The 19534-nt window shown below is 43.5% G+C and overlaps 1 protein-coding gene across 1 annotated transcript in view; it reads left to right on the top strand.

Annotated features, from left to right (window-relative positions):
- LOC118390862 (BTB/POZ domain-containing protein KCTD16) overlaps positions 1-19031 on the top strand; it is a 95619-nt gene extending 76588 nt beyond the window's left edge. The window contains exon 2 of the mRNA XM_035781565.2: positions 16168-19031. Within this exon, the coding sequence (XP_035637458.1) occupies positions 16168-16619 (452 nt within the window). The 3' untranslated portion in view covers positions 16620-19031. The remainder of the gene's footprint in view (positions 1-16167) is intronic.
- The last annotated feature ends 503 nt before the right edge of the window (positions 19032-19534 follow it).

The following is a 19534-nucleotide window of genomic DNA, read 5'->3' as shown; positions in this document are numbered from 1 at the left end:
CAAAAAATAGTGAAGACATCAAAACTATGAAATAACACATATGGAATCATGTAGTAACCAAAAAAAGTGTTAAACAAATCTAAATATATTTTATATTTGAGATTCTTCAAAGTAGCCACCATTTGCCTTGATGACAGCTTTGAATAATCTTGGCATTCTCTCAAACAGCTTCATGAGATAGTCACCTGGAATGCATTTCAATTAACAGGTGTGCCTTGTTAAAAGTTCATTTGTGAATTTCTTTCCTTCTTAATGTGTTTGAGCCAATCAGTTGTGTTGTGACAAGGTAGGAGTGGTATACAGAAGATAGCCCTATTTGGGAAAAGACAAAGTCCATATTATGGCAAGAACAGCTCAACTAAGCAAAGAGAAACGACACTCCATCATTACTTTAAGACATATGAAGGTCAGTCAATTAGGAACATTTCAAGAACTTTGAAAGTTTCTTCAAGTGCAGTCGCAAAAACCATCAAGCGCTATGATGAAACTTGCTCTCATGAGGACCACTACAGCCGTGTCCTCAGAGCATGCGCAGACCAGCTGGCTGGTGACAATCCTTCTCCCAGTCTGCCGTTCCCACATGCTTCAAGAGGGTCACCATTGTTCCTGTTTTCCTCATGAAAGCCAATGTAACTAAGCAAAATGACTATTGCCCCATTTCACCCACTTCTGTCATCATGAAGTGCTTTGAGAGACTAGTCAAGGACCTTATCACCTCCACCCTTCCTGACACCCTAGACCAACTCCAATTTGCTTACCACCCCGATAGGTCCACAGACGACGCAATGGCAATCACACTGCAATAACCCATCTGGACAAGAAGAATACCTATGTTAGAATGCTGTTCATCGACTACAGCTCAGCATTTAACACCATAGTACCCTCCAAACTCTTCATTAAACTCGAGACCATCGGTCTCGACCCCGCCCTGTGCAACTGGGTCCTGGACTTCCTGACAGGCCGCCCCGAGGTGGTGAGGGTAGGTGACAACATCCCCACCCCGCTGATCCTCAACACTGGGGCCCCACAAGGGTGCATTCTCAGCCCTCTCCTGTACTCTCTGTTCACCCATGACTGAGTGGCCATGCACGGCTCCAACTCAAGTTTGCAGACGACACTACAGTGGTAGGCTTGATTACCAACAGTGACGAGACGGCCTACAGGATGTAGGTGAGGGCCCTCGGAGTGTGGTGTCAGGAAAATAACCTCACACTCAACGTCAACAAAAGAAGATGATCGTGGACTTCAGGAAGCAGCCGAGGAAGCAGCCCCCTATCCACATCGACGGGGCAGTAGTTGAGAAGGTGGAAAGTTTTAAGTCCCTCGGCATACACATCACAGACAAACTGAAATGGTCCACCCACACAGACAGTGTGGTGAAGAAGGTTTAACAGCGCATTTTCAACCTCAGGAGGCTGAAATTCGGCTTATCACCAAAAACACTCAAACTTTTACAGATGCACAATCGAGAGAATCCTGTCGGGCTGTATCACCGCCTGGTACAGCAACTGCTCCACCCACAACCATAAGGCTCTCCAGAGGGTAGAGGTCTGCACAACACATCACCGGGGGCAAACTACCTGCCCTCCAGGACACCTACACCACCCGATGTCACAGGACGGCCAAAAGATCATCAAGGGCAACAACCACCAGAGCCACTGCCTGTTCACCCCGCTATCATCCAAAAGGCGAGGTCAGTACAGATGCATCAAAGCGGGGACCAAGAGACAGAAGCTGTTTTTCAATCTCAAGGTCATCAGACTGTTAAACAGCCACCTCTAACATTGAATGGCTGCTGCCAACATACCCACTCATCTCTAGCCACTTTAATAATGAAAAATTGATGTAAGAAATGTATCACTAGCCACTTTAAACAATGCCACTTTGAATAATGTTTACATACCCTACATTACTCCTCTCATATGTATATACTGTACTCTATACCATCTACTGCATCTTGCCTATGCGGTTCGGCCATTGGTCATTCATATATTTTTATGTACATATTCTTATTCATTCCTTTACACTTGTGTGTATAAGATAGTTGTTGTGGAATTGTTAGGTTAGATTACTTGTTAGATATTACTGCATGGTCGGAACTAGAAGCACAAGCATTTCTCTACACTCGCATTAATATCTGCTAACCATGTTTGTGACAAAAACAATTTGATTTGATTTGGAAAGAAAGACCCAGAGTTACCTATGCTGCAGAGGACAAGTTCATTAAAGTTACCAGCCTCAGAAATTGCAGCCCAAATAAATACTTCACAGGGTTCAAGTAACAGAAACATCTCAACATCAACTGTTCAGAGGAGACTGCGTGAATCAGGCCTTCATGGTCGAATTGCTGCAAAGAAACCACTACTAAAGGACACCAATAAGAAGAAGAGACGTTCTTATTCCAAACAACACGAGAAATGGACATTAGACCGGTGGAAATCTGACCTTTGGTCTGATGAGTCCAAATTTGAGATCTTTGGTGTCTTTGTGAAATGCAGAGTAGGTGAACGGATGATCTCTGCATGTGTGTTTTCCTCTGTGAAGCATGAGTGAGGAGGTGTGATGGTGTGGGGGTCCTTTGCTGGTGACTCTGTCAGTGATTTATTTAGAGTTCAAGGCACACCTAACCAGCTTAGCTGGTACACCGTCCCATCTGGTTTGCACTTAGTGGGACTATAATTTGTTTTTCAACAGGACAATGACCCAACACACCTCCAGGATGTGTAACGGCTATCTGACAAAGAAGGAGAGTGATGGAGTCCTGCATCAGATGACCTGGCCTCCACAATCACCCAACCTCAACCCAATTGATATGATTTGGGATGAGTTGGACCGCAGAGAGAAGGAAATGCAGCCAACAAATGCTCAGCATGTGGGAACTCCTTCAAGACTGTTGGAAAAGCATTCCAGGTGAAGCTGGTTGAGAGAATGCCAAGATTGTGCAAAGCTGCCATCAAGGCAAAGGGTAGCTACTTTGAAGAATCTCAAATATAAAATATATTTTGATTTGTTTAATACTTTTTGTTACTACATGATTTCATTTGTGTTATTTCATAGTTGTGACTTCTTCACTATTATTCTACAATGTAGAATATAGTAAAAATTAAAGAAAAACACTTGATTGAGTCGGTGTGTCCAAACCTTTGACTGGTACTGTAGGTAGGCCTAAAGGTTTTTAGGCAAAATAACCCAATCAAAATGGAAAGCTTCTTGAATGTGGGAATATGCCAAGCCTATTGGGCCAAAATCAATTATGGCCCATTGTATACATAATAGAAATAAAATGAACGAAACATTTAAGAGATCAAATATGTTGCTACAATGACACACTTAGTTATCTACCCAATTCCATGCCAATTCCACAATGATTATTTAGTTGGGGACACTACATCACCACACTCCCCCTCTTGCTCTTGGTCCTCATCTTTGTTAGTCACCTTGATTTAGCACCTGTGTGTTTTATCAGTTTCTTTATGAAAATATTTAGCCAACTCCATGACAATAGCTAAAGTAAGGGGCTATAGCAGCACACAAGTAAACTACAAATGCATGCTGGGGGAGCGTGCCCTGAGCTGGTTAAGTGAGCACTACTGGAGCGAAATTGGAGCAGTTAAATAGGGAACGCGCCGCTCCTCTCCAGGTACGCTATGGTGATATACTATACTGGTGACAATTTCAAAAAGACTATTGCAAAAAGACTGCTAATATGTTAAATGTGTGTAAAATGTAGTAATGGAGCATACAAAATACATAAATACGTTGTTGTTTTTTTACCCCTTTTTCTCCCCAATTTTGTGGTATCCAATTGTTTTAGTAGCTACTATCTTGTCTCATCGCTACAACTCCCGTACGGGCTTGGGAGAGACGACGTCTGAGGTCTTGAGCATTCTGGAGTAGGTTTTCATCAAGGACCTCTGTGTTCTTTGCTCCCTTCATCTTTCCCTTGATCCTGACTAGTCTCCCAGTCCCAGCCGCTGAAAAACATCCACACTGCATGATGCTGCCACCACCTTGCTTCACCGTAGGGATGGAGCCAGGTTTCCTCCAGACGTGACGCTTGGCATTCAGGCCAAAGAGTTCTATCTTGATTCCATCAGACCAGAGAATCTTGTTTCTCGTGGTCTGAGAGTCTTTAGGTGCATTTTGGCAAACTCCAAGTGGGTTGTCATGCGCCTTTTACTAAGGAGTGGATTTCGTCTGTCCATTCTATCATAAAAGCCTTATTGGTGTAGTGCTGCAGAGATGGTTGTCCATCTGGAAGGACAACCATCTCTAGGAAGAGTCTTGCTGTTTCCAAACTTCTTCCATTTAAGAATAATGGAGGCCCCTGTGTTCTTGGGGACCTTCAATGCTGTAGAAATGTTTTGGTATCCTGCCCCAGATCTGTGCCTTGGCACAATACTGTCTCTTTCGACCGTTTTTTGCTCTGACATGCGTTCTCAACTGTGGGACCTTATATAGACAGGTGCGTGCCTTTCCAAATCATGTCCAATCAATTTAATTGATCACAGCTGGACTCCAAGCAAGTTGTTGAAACATCTCAAGGATGATCAATGGAAAGAGGATGCACCTGAGCTCAATTTCAAGTCTCATAGCAAAGGATCTGAATACATATTTAATACATTTGCAAAAAAAAACATTTTTTTTTTGTGTTGTTTTGTCATTATGGGATATTGTGCATAAATTAGTGAGTAAAATGTAATCAATTTTAGAATAAGGCTGTAACTGAACCAAATGTTGAAAAAGTCAAGGGGTCTGAATACCTTCCAAATGCACCGTATATCCCTTTTGAAGCCTGTACCCGAAGACTTGATTACATAGAGTTGAGCATGCTAGTACTTAAAGTTAGTGAGTGCCCATGAAGTGACTAAGGATGCTCCATATGGGAGGAAATGATCAACACACTGAGACTATCTGATTCTGCTCCCAGGAGTTTGACCTGATCGCCCCAGAACACATAAAACTGTGTTTAAAAGACTTCGTAGCTCAGTAGTATGTCAGACACTAATTAGTCCTGATCATTTATCTAGACTTGGTCACTGGAAACGAGGTTAGGAGTCTGAAAGCTACATTTTAAAATGCCTTTTCAATGACCTGGAAATATTAGCTGTGCCTAATAAAGAGCTTAGTGACGAGGAGAGCACAGCAGGCAGAGGTCCTGCATATAGAGCTGCTACACACACTGCTGCAGACTGCTGCTGCACAAATGGGATGTGAAAGGTGTCTTGCTGAGACTTGTCACCAAGTAGTGTCACTTTGATCCAAGATACTGTATAACGCCCTGCTCAATGAAAAGAAAGAAAATATTTTCACAAGGGAGTACAGGGACACAAACACACAAACACACACACACTCTCGCACAAACAGCTATAAAAGGATTGCAGTTTGAAGACCCCATGCAGTCGAAGACGTACATTTAAACTGTTTCACAGTGAAGAAGTAATGGTGCTGCATTGGATAGCAGCTGTTTTACGGGATCCTGACCAATTTTGCGATTTTGTGTTTTTGCGCTGATCTTAACTTTTTTTGGTGCATAATGTTTCCGCCATTGTTTTCTATGCCCGAAAGAACAGCGATCACTAACCTTGATGGAGGTGCAGGAAATACATACCCCGGGCCAGGCCCTAATCCCAGAGACACGGAAAAGATAAAGGCGGCGTAAGAGAGGCCAACGTGCGGGCACCTACGTCGGTGAGTACATGCCTCTACCCTCCGTTCTATTGGCAAACGTAAAATCACTGGAGAATAAACTGAACGAGCTCCGTTTGAGACTATCCTATCAATGGGACCTGAGAGCAGTAATATCCTGAACAAGGACATGGATAATATACACTACCATTCAAATGTTTGGGGTCACTTAGACATTTCCTCGTTTTTGAAAGAAAAGCACAAAAAAAAGAGTCCATTATAATAACTTCAAATTGATCAGAAATACAAGGTAGACATTGTTAATGTTGTAAATGACTATTGTAGCTGGAAATGGCAGATTTTTTTAATGGAATATCTATATAGGCGTACAGAGGCCCATTATCAGCAACCATCACTCCTGTGTTCCAATGGCACATTGTGTTAGCTAATCCAAGTTTATAATTTTAAAAGGCTAATTGATCATTAGAAAACCCTTTTGCAATTATGTTAGCGCAGCTATAAACTGTTGTTCTGATTAAAGAAGCAATACAATTGGCCTTCTTTAGACTAGTTGAGTATCTGGAGCATCAGCATTTTTGGGTTCGATTAGAGGCTCAAAATGGCCAGAAACCAAGACCTTTCTTCTGAAACTCGTCAGTCTATTCTTGTTCTGAGAAATGAAGGCTATTCCATGCGAGATATTGCCAAGAAACTGAAGATCTCATACAACGCTGTGTACTACTCCCTTCACAGAACAGCGCAAACTGTCTCTAACCAGAATATAAAGAGGAGTGGGAGGCCCCGGTGCACAACAGAGCAAGAGGACAAGTACATTAGGGTGTCTAGTTTGAGAAACAGATACCTCACAAGTCCTCAACCGGCAGCTTTATTAAATAGTACCCGCAAAACACCATTCTCAACGCCAACAGTGAAGAGGCGACTCCGGGATGCTGGCCTTTTAGGCAGAATTGCTAAGAAAATATTAAGATGGGCAAAAGAACACAGAGTCTGGACGGAGGAACTCTTCTTTAATCAGCACAACCGTTTTCAGCTGTGCAAGTGTCTTTACTGACATTTTAAACCTCTCCTTGACCCAGTCTGTAATACCTACATGTTTCAATCAAACCACCATAGTCCCTGTACCCAAGAATGCCAAAGTAACCTGTATAAATGACAATAGCCCTGTAGCACTCACACCTGTAGCCATGAAATGCTTTAAAAGGCTGGTCATGGCTCAGATCAACACCATCATCCCAAACACCCTGGACCCACTCCAATTCGCGTACCGCCCCAACAGATCCACAAACGATGCAACCTCTATTGCACTACACACTGCCCTTTCCCACCTGGACAAGTGGAGCACCTAAGTCAAAATGTTGTTCATTGACTACAGATCAGCGTTTAACACCATAGTACCCTCCAAACTCATCACTAAGCTAAGGACCCTGGGACTGAACACCTCCCTCTGCAACTGGATCCTGAACTTCCTGACAGGCTGCCCCCAGGTGGTAAGGGTAGTCAGCAAAAAACTCTGTCACACTGACCCTCAACACGAGGGCCCCTCACGGGTGCGTGCCTAGTCCCCTCCTGTACTGCCTGCTCAAACATGACTGCATGGCGTGACTAATTAAGTTTGCTGACGACACAAAGTTGTCAGAGACCAGGCAGTGTGGTGCTAGAACACCAACCTCTCCCTCAATGTCAGCAAGGCAAAGGATCTGATCATGGGCCAAGCATGCCCCATTCACATCTATGGTGCTGTAGTGAGCGGGTTGAGACCTTCAAGTTTATCAGTGTCCACATCACTAAGGATCTATCATGCCTCTTCACCCTCAGGAAGCTGAAAAGATTTGTCATGAGCCCTCAGATCCTCAAAGTTATACAGCAGCACCATTGAGAGCATCTTGACTGGCTGCATCACCGTTTGGTATGGCAACTGCTTGGCATCAGACCGCAAGGCGCTGCAGAGGGTAGCGCGTGCATCATGGGGCTAAATGCCGGGCCATCCAGGACCTCTATACCTGGCAATATCAGATGAAGGCCCTAAATCCATCCACCCAAGTCATAGACTGTTCTCTCTGCTACCGCACGACAAGCGGTACCGATGCAAGTCTGGAACCAACATGACCCTGAACAGCTTCTACCCACAAGCCATAAGTCTGCTAAACAGTTGGCTATATATTTAGCCGAATAGCTATCCGGACTATTTGCATTGACCCTTTTTGAACCAACTTTTTTGACTCATCACATACCCTGCTGCTACTGTTTCTCATTTGTTGCTTTATTCCTAGTTATATGTACATACTGTATCTACCTCAATTACCTCATACCCCTGCACAACGACTCGGTACTGTGGCACCCTGTGAATATAGCCATGTTGCCGTTACTCATTGTGTATTTATTATTTGTTTTTTATTACGTGGTGTGCTTTTCTTTTACTTCTCTATTTCCCTTCACTCTGCATTGTTGGGAAGGGCCTGTAAGTAAATGTTTCACTGTTACACTCAACCCAAACCTCTGCGCGAGTGCGCCATCGTGCATAAATGCTTTTTTTCCCCCCACACCAAACGCGATCACGACACAAAGGTTAAAATATCAAAACAAACTCTGAACTAATTATATTAATTTGGGGACATATCAAAAAGCATTAAACATTTATGGCAATTTAGCTTGCTAGCTTGTACTTGCTAGCTAATTTGTCCTATTTAGCTAGCTTGCTGTTGCTAGCTAATTTGTTCTGGGATATAAACATTGAGTTGTTATTTTACCTGAAAAACACAAGGTCCTCTACTCCGCCAATTAATCCACACATAAAACGGTCAACTGAATTGTTTCTAGTCATTTTTCCTCCTTCCAGGATTTTTCTTCTCTTGACATTATTTTTGTATTTTTTATTTCACCTTTATTTAACCAGGTAGGCTAGTTGAGAACAAGTTCTCATTTACAACTGCGACCTGGCCAAGATAAAGCAAAGCAGTTCAACACATACAACAACAAAGAGTTACACATGGAATAAACAAACATACAGTCAATAATACAGTAGAAGCCTCCCGGGTGGCGCAGTGGTTAAGGGCGCTGTACTGCACCCAACCGGCCGCGACCGGGAGGTCCGTGGGGCGACACACAATGGGCTTAGCGTCATCCGGACTGGTCTCATCGCGCAACAGCAACTCCTGTGGCGGGCCGGGCGCAGTGCGCGCTAACCAAGGTTTCCAGGTGCACGGTGTTTCCTCTGACACATTGGTGCGGCTGGCTTCCGGGTTGGATGCGCACTGTGTTAAGAAGCAGTGCGGCTTGGTTGGGTTGTGTATCGGAGGACGCTTGACTTTCAACCTTCGTCTCTCCCGGGCCCGTACGGGAGCTGTAGCGATGAGACAAGATAGTAGCTACAAAACAAATGGATACCACGAAATTGGGGAGAAAAAGCGGTAACATTTCCCCCCAAAAAAAGTAATAATAATAATACAGTATAAAAAGTCTATATACAGTGTGTGTAAATGAGGTAGGATAAGGGAGGTAAGGCAATAAATAGGCCATAGTGGCAAAGTAATTACAATATAGCAATTAAACCATGGAGTGATAGAGGTACAGAAGATGAATGTGCAAGTAGAGATACTGGGGTGCAAAGGAGCAAAAATAAATAAATAAATACAGTATGGGGATGAGGTAGTTGGATGGGCTGTTAACAGATGCGGTATGTACAGGTGCAGTGATCTGTGAGCTGCTCTGACAGCTGGTGCCTAAAGTTAGTGAGGGAGATATGAGTCTCCAGCTTCAGTGATTTTTGTAATTCGTTCCAGTCATTGGCAGCAGAGAACTGTAAGGAAAGGCAGCCAAAAGAGGAATTGGCTTTGGGGGTGACGAGTGAAATATACCTGCTGGAGCGCGTGCTACGGGTGGGTGCTGCTATGGTGACCAGTGAGCTGAGATAAGGTGGGGCTTTACCTAGCAAAGACTTGTAGATGACCTGTAGCCAGTGGGTTTGGCGACGAGTATGAAGTGAGGGCCAGCCAACGAGAGTGTACAGGTCGCAGTGGTGGGTAGGATATGGGGCTTTGGTGACAAAACGGATGACACTGTGATAGACTACATCCAATTTGTTGAGTAGAGAGTTGTAGGCTATATTGTAAATGACATCGCCGAAGTCGAGGATCGGTAGGATAGTCCGTTTTACGAGGGTATGTACGGCAGCATGAGTGAAGGATGCTTTGTTGTGAAATAGTAAGCAGATTCTAGATTTAATATTTCGATTGGAGTGCTTAATGTGAGTCTGGAAGGAGAGTTTACAGTCTAACCAGACAACAAGGTATTTGTAGTTGCTGGACGGGCAGGCAGGTGCGGGCAGCGATCGGTTTAAAAGCATGCATTTAGTTTTACTTGCATTTAAGAGAGACTTAGACTTTTAGAGACTGCCAGAGGTCATGCCCTCTGATTTATCACACTGTACTCTATCAGAGAAGTAGTTGGTGAACCAGGCGAGGCACTCATTTGAGAAACCAAATGAGCAGCATGGCTGAGGTGCACACATGACCAGTTCAGAAACCAGATTGCATAGCGGAGAAGGTACGGTGGGATTCGAAATGGTCGGTAATCTGTTTGTTTTGTTATAGGTCTCTAGCAGTTTGGGTCTAGAGTGTCTCGGGGATGACCGCGGCAGCTTTCCAATTTTTGGGAATCCAAGACGATATGAAAGAGAGGTTGAACAGGCTAGTAAATAGGGGTTGCAACAATTTCTACAGATAATTTTAGAAAGAGAGGGTCGAGCCCGTCTACCCAGTCTGATTTGTAGGGATCCAGATTTTGCAGCTCTTTCAGAACATCAGCTATCTGGATTTTGGTGAAGGAGAAATGGGAGGCTTGGGCAAGTTGCTGTGGGGGGTGCAGGGCTGTTGACAGGGGTAGGGGTAGCCAGGTGGAAAGCATGGTGGAAAGGTGGAAAGCATGGCCAGCCGTAGAAAAATGCTTATTGAAATTCACCGATTTATCGGTGGTGAAAGTGTTTCCTAGCCTCAGTGCAATGGGCAACTGCGAGGAGGTGCTCTTATTCTCCATGGACTTTACAGTGTCCCAGCACTTTTGAGTTTGCGCTACAGGATTCAAATTTCTGTTTGAAAAAGCTAGCCTTATGAAAGCTAACTGCATGTGTATATTGGTCCCTACCTTCCCTGGAAAGTTGCATATCACCAGAGCTATTTGATGCTAATGCAGTATGCCACAGGATGTTTTTGTGCTGGTCAAGGGTAGTCAGGTCAGGAGTGAACCAAGGGCTATATCTGTTCCTGGTTCTAAATTTGACATGGGGCGTGCTTATTTAAGGTGGTGAGGAAGGCACTTTTAAAGAATAACCAGGCATCCTCTACTGATGGGAGGAGGTCAATAGGATACCCGGGCCAGGTCGATTAGAAAGGCCTGCTCGCTGAAGTGTTTTAGGGAGTGTTTGACAGTGATGAGGGGTGGTCGTTTGACCGCAGACCCATTACGGATGCAGGCAATGAGGCAGTGATCGCTGTGATCTTAGTTGAAGACAGCAGAGGTGTACTAGAGGGCAAATTGGTTAGGATGATATCTATGAGGGTGCCTGTGTTTACGGATTTGGGGTTGTACCTGGTAGGTTCATTGATAACTTGTGTGAGATTGAGGGCATCAAGCTTAGATTGTAGGATGGCCGGGGCGTTAAGCATGTCCCAGTATAGGTCACCTAGCAGCACGAGCTCTGAAGATAGACGGTGGGCAATCAATTCACATATTCACATAGTTGTCCATGGCACAGCTGGGGGGCAGAGGGTGGTCTATAGCAAGCGGCAATGGTGAGAAACTTGTTTCTGGAAAGGTGGATTTTTAAAAGTAGAAGCTTGAATTGTTTGGGTACCGACCTGGATAGTAATACAGAACTCTGCAGGCTATCTGCGCCCCCTTTGGCAGTTCTATCTTGTCAGAAAATGTTACAGTTAGCAATGGAAATTTCAGGGTTTTTGGTGGTCTTCCTTGGCAAGATTTCAGACACAGCTAGGACATCCGGGATGGCAGAGTGCGTTAAAGCAGTGAATATAACAAACTTATGGAGGATGGTTCTGATGTTAACATGCATGAAACCAAGGCTTTACAGTCACAGAATGCAACAAATGAGAGCACCTGGGGAATAGGAGTGGGTCTAGGCACTGCAGGGCCTGGATTAACCTCTACAACACAAGAGGAACAGAGGAGAAGTAGAATAAGGGTACGGTTAAAGGCTGTAGAACTGGTCGTCTAGTACGTTCGGAACAGAGCGTAAAAGGAGCAGGTTTCTGGAAGCGATAGAAAGGATTGAAGGCATAATGGACAGACTAAAGTATGTTAGGATGTGAATACAGTGGAGGTAAACCTAGGCATTGAGGGATGATGAGAGAGATATTGTTTCTAGAAACATCATGTAAACCAGGTGATGTCACCACATGTGTGGGAGGTGGAACTAACGGGTTAGCTAAGGTATATTGAGCAGGGCTAAAGGCTCTACAGTGAAATAAGACAATAATCACTAACCAGAACAGCCTACGGGGATATGGAGAGAAAATAAGTCTGGTATGCTCTGGTTTGAATTGCGTTGTGCAAACGGTCAAGAGTTTTCCGATCTAAAGGTTAGCTGATGACCGCTAGCAGCTACTACCTAGTAGCTAGTTAGCTGGCTAGCTTCTGTTGGGGTTCCGGTTCAAAAGTAAAGAAAAATACTTTAGAAAAAAACAGATCCAAGCACATTGGGTGAGGCGGGTTGCAGGCGAGTATTTTGAAGTTGAGGTTTAGAAAAATATATAGAAGATATGCGAAGAAAAATATATAAAAAGATGTACACATGGGACAAGACGAGGACAAAGACGTCTGACTGCTATGCCATCTTGGATTTAAATTGCGATTGGCAACATTCATAAATTAGGTGCATTACCGCCACTTACCTCGTTCTTCTTTCTGTCACCCACGTGAGTATAACCAATGAGGAGATGCCCCGTGTGTACCTGCATATATAAACCAATGAGGAGATGGAAGAGGCAGGACTTGCAGCGCGATCTGCGTCAGAAAACGAGCTGACTTCTATTTTAGCCCTTGGCAACGGAGACACTCGTTGGCGCGCGCGAGCAGTGTGGGTGCAATAGTTGAATAACATGTATGTCTAAATTTATTTTGCAATGCTCGGGTCCCATGGTGTTAGTCTACACCTCTACAGCCTGTTAGTCTACACCTGTTGTTTACGAAGTATGTGATTAATACCATTTTATTTTATTTGAATTAGGTTCAGACAGAAAGGAATATAAAATAGGATGCCTCATCCTCCATTTCAGTTCTGCCAATTATGCAATTGTCCCTCACACCACCAATATTTTCTTGAAAATATACCATTTGAATATTAATTTGTCGGCAGAAATTTTCATTCTAACACCTCTCTCAAATTGCAGATGAGTATTGCGTACTGGTACTATTAACTTTTAAAGGTATTTGTCTTGTGTTCTACAATATATACCCATTGTACTCAATTATTAAAGTGCACACCTTGAGGCTTAGTAGCTTGTACAGCCTGTACTTGGCAAATCCAGCCTCAGCCACTGTTTCCAGCATTAAATTCATTGTCATAGCCTATTAACAATATGCATGTCAGTTGCTTTGATGTGCCGAACCTTAACAAACGACAAAAAAAGGGGTTATTTGCATCCCTGAATACCCTCTACACATCAGAGCTTTATGACAGAAATCAATCAGGGGGCAATCGTTCACACACCTCCACCGAATCGCTGATGTGTTGATACGGTTGGAAAGCGGCCTGAAGATGGATGGGTGGATGGGGAGACAGAGGGGAGACAGAGGGGAGACAGATGTGTGGCGTGCAGAGCAGCACGGGTAGGCGAGGTGATGGTGGATTGGATTGATCGAGACACTTAGTGCCAAGAAAGGAGGAGAGCTGTGTGACGGTGGGGGAAGAGGAGGGTGGCTGTCTGAAAAGGGGAGGCAGCTCCCTTTGTGGGTTCTGATAACTGAGGCTGTGGAGGTCCCCTCCGAGATCTGAGAATAATGGCTCAGGGCTTACGGAGTCTAGCGGGGAGGAGAGGAAGGGAACGTGTGGACTGGGGAAGGACAAACACAGCCTCAGAGCAAGTGCCAGTGACAAGATAGGAGATCACATATATCAGCTCCTACCACAGCCTCCATCCCCACAGTCTCTCAGCCCTGGACCCAGCATGGGTCTGAACATAGAATTATGGAGGGGGGTGTGGTATTGACACAGAGAGAGACTCTGGCCCACAAGCCTTCCTCCCACCCCCAGGTCATACAGTATAGGCTAGGCACAGCCAATCTGTAGGTCCTCTCCTGCTATGTATTTGTGCAGATTGAAGTCCCGGTTCGTGAGTGATGTGTCCACTGTGGATCTGACTACAGCACAGTATCACGTGCTGCCTACTAAATCAAGTTGGTAAGTTCATACAGTACATCAGTGTGTCGAGGACACCCTTGTTGACTGTAGAGATATTAAACAGTGACAGATTAACAGGGAGAGTGGGAAAATATGCTATGTACAGAAAAGGATGTCAAGTTCAAATTATGTCCCCCACAATTAGCTGTGGATAATAGATTTGCAGGTTGTTTTGTCAGATATAATAATAACTCCACACTACATCTTATTGTAGCCCTCAGAGGAAGCTATAACAAATAATTAAATGATTAGTTCCAGTGGTTTCTGAATTGAATAGAGCAGTCAGAGTCCGAGTCACTAATCTGCTTTCAACTAAACTCCTGGGACTGGAAGTGAATGGTGTAATGAGCGTAAACATCTAGGAATGTTACGATTCTGTCTTTACCTTTAAGTGTAGATTCAGAACAGATCATTATCACGCAAAATACTAATATTTCTCAGGTTGTCACTCATTACCATGGTAAGCACTCATCATAGAGATACATGTGATAATTACAGACGTGAATGTGGACTATGTAGAACCATGCGATGTGTCTTTAAATATAAGGTGTAGAAGGTATCTGTCAACATCAGGGTATTTACCTGGCAGATAGGAGGGAAATAATAGCAGTACAGATCCAAACTATTGTCCCCACAACCATGTCTAATACGCACCATCAACACTGCTTTGGGGTATCCTGCTAATTTTATTTGGACAAAAAAAATGCCTATAGTGACAGATTTAGCCGTCTGTACAGTCAGGGCCCAGTTTTCAGAACACCAATTATTTTATGAGGCACCAGCTCATCAATCAAATGTCCCTTTTCATGCTGAGTGACACAAATTAATACTGTTTCCTTCCCTGGTACATAAACACAAAAGATGGACCACGTCCACACATGTCAGTTGTCGGCCCAGTATTCACAGTCCTCCACTGAGTAGGGAAGGTTGTATTGGGATGGTAGTGGTAATTAGAGGCTGTCCCGAATGACACCGTATTCCCTTTAGAGTGCACTATTGGGAGGCAGCCATAGATTTCCTGGGTAGCTGGTGGAGTGGCTGTGGCTGAGTTTGCTCCATTTATGTCACAATCTTTGATGGCAGGCTGATTTCACAGCGGTAGTACTTGACTGTGTGCCGCACTGTGTGCAGCATAGATGACACTGAGTGTTGGAAAACGACATCAGAGCTTCACTGAAATCTGACTGTTAATGCAAATAATGTTATATTTATATGACTATTTACTGTATATTGTAGATGTGTACCCTACTTTGCATGATTCATGATGGGTCTTGTCTAAAGTCAAGGGTCCAGAGAGAATACAGGGAGGATAAATAGATTTTTGAAATGCTAATAAGTAAATCAATTTAGCCCACTGTAGAGTTATAGATTAAAACAATCTAAATTGGATATTTGTAAGTACATACTATTTATTGATGTAAAATGTTGTGCTTTACATAAAAGGAAACTGTGGCATTGAACTTCATGAAAAGAAAATGTATGCAAAGCAAATGTGTTTCAAGAGGCAATGCCTTCTTGCTAAATGGGAAATAAATTCCTAGGCAATTAGAACCCTCTTTATTAAATTATTTAACAAGTAACCATGAAAAATAAATAAGCCTAGGTTTACAGCTCTATGAGATGTGATTTCTCAATGCATTCTTGTCCTTGGCCCTAAACGCTACAGCTGAATGCTGTTCTTCTGCAACCAGCCTATGCATAGCAATTTGTTACATAACATCATTTTCCTTGAGAGAAAGAAACATTTTACAGTTTAAGCACACAAAGTTGCATGTTAACAATAGCCGAATGTCAAAGGAAGTTTACAAAGCACTGTCCAGTCTGGGGTAGGTGAATGCGCTGTTTGGTTCAAACACATCAGAGGATTCAAGCAACACAGTTCATAGACCTTCCAACCCATCTATTGTGACTGCAACTTCACTCTATTGTGTCAGAGAGTACTTTACTTGTTTTGTGGTGTGTATTTGTTTAAACATGGGGAAATGCCATCTTTTAGGTGACTCAAATTTAGTTTTAAAAGGAATAATGAATATTTTCATTGCCAAACTGACCGTGTTATTGTGTTGTTAGACCCTGTTTGACCGTCTATTCCCTCTGTGTTCCAGGTGGCACCTCTCGGTGGTCTTCCCCGCCCTGCGACTGCTGCTGCAAGAACCACAAGGGAGAGGGCGAGAGCGGCACCTCCTTCAACGAGCTCTCCACCTCAAGCTCCGAGAGCCAGTCAGAGGCCAGCTCACCCCACGGCACCGTTATCTGTGGGCCGGTGAGCCAGCAGTCCCATGTCCATGTCCAGACCCTGGACCGGCCGCTGAAGAAGGGCCCGGTGCAGATGCTGCAGCAGTCAGAGCAGCGCAGGAAGAGTGATCTCCTCCGAACACTCACTGCCAGCTCCCGAGATACCAGCACCTGCAAGAAGAGGCCGGCCAAGGAGAAGATGACCATTGAGGAGGAGCTGGAGAAGTGCATCCAGGACTTCCGCAAGATCAAGATCCCCGAGCGCTTCCCGGAGAGGAAGTACATGTGGCAGGCAGATCTACTGAGGAAGTACCGTCTCTGAGAGGGATCCAGTTAAAACACTTAGGCATCACAGAGACAGCAAAAAACCACAAGCATAAAACCATGACTGTTTAGCTAACTGTATGTATGTATATATGTATTGGCACCCTTCCAATTTACTTGAATAATTCCCTATTTCTCCACACCTTGTTATTGGGTTTTCAACATTGCAGAACTTAAGTTAATTAACTTACAATTTAAATGTACATTTATTGGCACCCTTGAGCTACTACTTCGTTGCACACCCTTTGGCCAAGATAGCTGCCAACAATGCCTCTTGTAGCCATCAATGGGCTTGCTGCACCTTTCTACTTCAACATTTTTGGACACTGGGTTGAACTTTGTACTCCATCTGCTGATTTCACAATGTCTTGCACACATTCAAGGTCCCCAGAGGCAGCAAAGTAACCCACAGCATTATCGAACCTGCCCCATGGTTGATCGTAAGGAGGGTGTTCTTTTCTTTAAATGCTTAATTTAGTCATTGGTAAACATAGGAAGACCCCACTGCTGAAGGAGACACAAAAAAGCCTGTTGAACTTCTCAAAATAACTAGCGAAACAAGCCTAAATCCTGGGGAAAATGTTCTGTGGACCAATGAAACTAAATTTGAGCTTTAGCAAAACAGATGAGCGCTGTGTTTACTGATGACAAAATGAAAAATTCAATGAAAGACCCTCCCCTACAATCAAATATGGGGGAAGTTTGATAATACTGTGGGGTTCCTTTCCTGCCTCTAATACTGGAGTCCTTGTTTTGCACAAGGCATCAATATATCTTCAGATGATCAGGGGATTTGGAGTCCAATGTTCAACCCAGTGTCCAAACTGGGTCCCCATTGAAGGTTGTGGATCTCCCTGCAGGACAATGACACCAAACACACATCAAAAATCACCCAGGAATGGACGAGATTCTGGACTGTTCTGGAGTAGCCAGCGAAGAGTCCAAATCCAAATCTAAGTCACATTGAAAACCTATGGTGAGATCTGAAAACAGCAATTGGTGGAGGCCACCCCTCAAAAAGGTAAGAACTACAGCAGTTTGCTTCTGAAAAGTGGGCCAAATTGCCAGGAGAAATTTGCAGCAAGCTCAATGACGGTACAGGAAGTGTTTGTCTGCAGCTTTCTTGATCAAAGGCTTTGCAACTAAGTACTAGCTCCAGGGTGCCAATCATTTTGTCCATGCCATTTGTCTTTATTTTCTCAATTAAAATTGTAAACATAAGTTTACAACAAAAAAAATTGGTTCTGTTTGTGTTGAAAATCCAACAACTTATTTTAGAATTATTTAAGAAAGGTCCACGGGTGCCAATATATTTGGCCGCAACTGTATGTATGTATGTATGTATGTATTGATGCTCATCGCCACTGCCTCAGTGTCTAATGGAATAATGGCAATGGACAAAAGACATCTCTTTCTTCACCAACTGCTTCCTGTACACTCAAAGGGTATATCTGACTGCACAGTTTTATCCACAATCTTTTGAAAGCACTAAAGAGCACAATTGGTGTGTGAGAGATTGTTCTACACACACTGCTGATTTTTGCATGCAGATTGCACAGAAATCGAAGATACGCATGTATCAGAATGATAAATGATTCATGCTGTCCCGATAATGCACTTTCTAAAAATACCTGCTGCCAGAGTGGAGGGGATGAATAAGCTTCTTTGATTTCAACACTTTCAGGAACGCAGGCAACTCCAGAGGAAGTATGGGCTTTTTTTTCAGTTGGGGAATTTGAAAAACACTGAAAGATACTGTATATCAAAACAGCTTTCAGATGGAAATGGGAAGGGATACAGATGAAGGTGTTCCTTAAGGGGTGATGAAGGATGGGTTAGTTTTAATGAGATTGAAGTCAAACGCAAAGAAACACCAATGACTGAAAAGAGGGAGTAGTCCTGTGCAATTCCTTTCCCCAAAAGGTTAACTACAGTTACAGCAGGTGTACACACACACACACACACACACACACACACACACACACACACACACACACACACACACACACACACACACACACACACACACACACACACACACACACACACACACACACACACACACACACACACACACACACACACACAGAGAGATAGATCAGGGGCTTATTTCAACAATGAATGTGTGACATGAGTGCACAGGAGAACAGACAGGATAGCATTGCTGAAAATCCCATGACAGATTGATGTTTTCTATCGTAGTTGTTGCCATTGTGGTCAATAGATAACGATTATTAGGTGCTGGGGTACATGGACAAGGGTAATAGACATGGTTGATGACATCCCTGCAGATATTGATGAGACTTGCAGGTTATTGATGAATATACGCTGCTCTTGTTTTCACTGAATACCACATCTAAATATAGTTGGTTTTCTGTATCCTTACATGCGTGGTGAGGATCAAAGTACATGGGGGGGTGTTGTTATCAAGTTCATTATGTAACAAAGCAGTAAGCACAGACATGCGCTAATAATTTATTTTGGGAATATTACATTTAAGATTATGACTGATGACACAGGATGACAGTGAGTCCAAGTCCTCCTGTTACATAACTAACACACTTGGCAAATCTTATTTTCTGATCATGAGATGTACATTTGCGGTAGGGTAGCCTTGTGGTTAGAGCGTTGGGCTAGCAACCGAAAGGTTGCAAGTTTGAATCCCCGAGCTGACAAGGTACAAATCTGTCGTTCTGCCCCTGAACAAGGCAGTTAATCCACTGTTACTAGGCCATCATTAAAAATATGAATTTGTTCTTAACTGATTTGCCTAGTTAAATAAAGGTTAAAAAAAATATATATATATATGGACTGCAATGTATATTTAATTGCAAATGCAGTACACTTCAGTTCCATACAGCTAGCTGCTAAAACGTTCAATGCTAATTGAAAAATAGATCTATGGTCTCGCTT

The sequence above is a fragment of the Oncorhynchus keta genome, chromosome 12 (assembly GCF_023373465.1).
Source record: "Oncorhynchus keta strain PuntledgeMale-10-30-2019 chromosome 12, Oket_V2, whole genome shotgun sequence".
Taxonomy (NCBI): Eukaryota; Metazoa; Chordata; class Actinopteri; order Salmoniformes; family Salmonidae; genus Oncorhynchus; species Oncorhynchus keta.
Note: the sequence above shows the minus strand (reverse complement) of the source record. Positions and strands in the feature narration are given on the sequence as shown.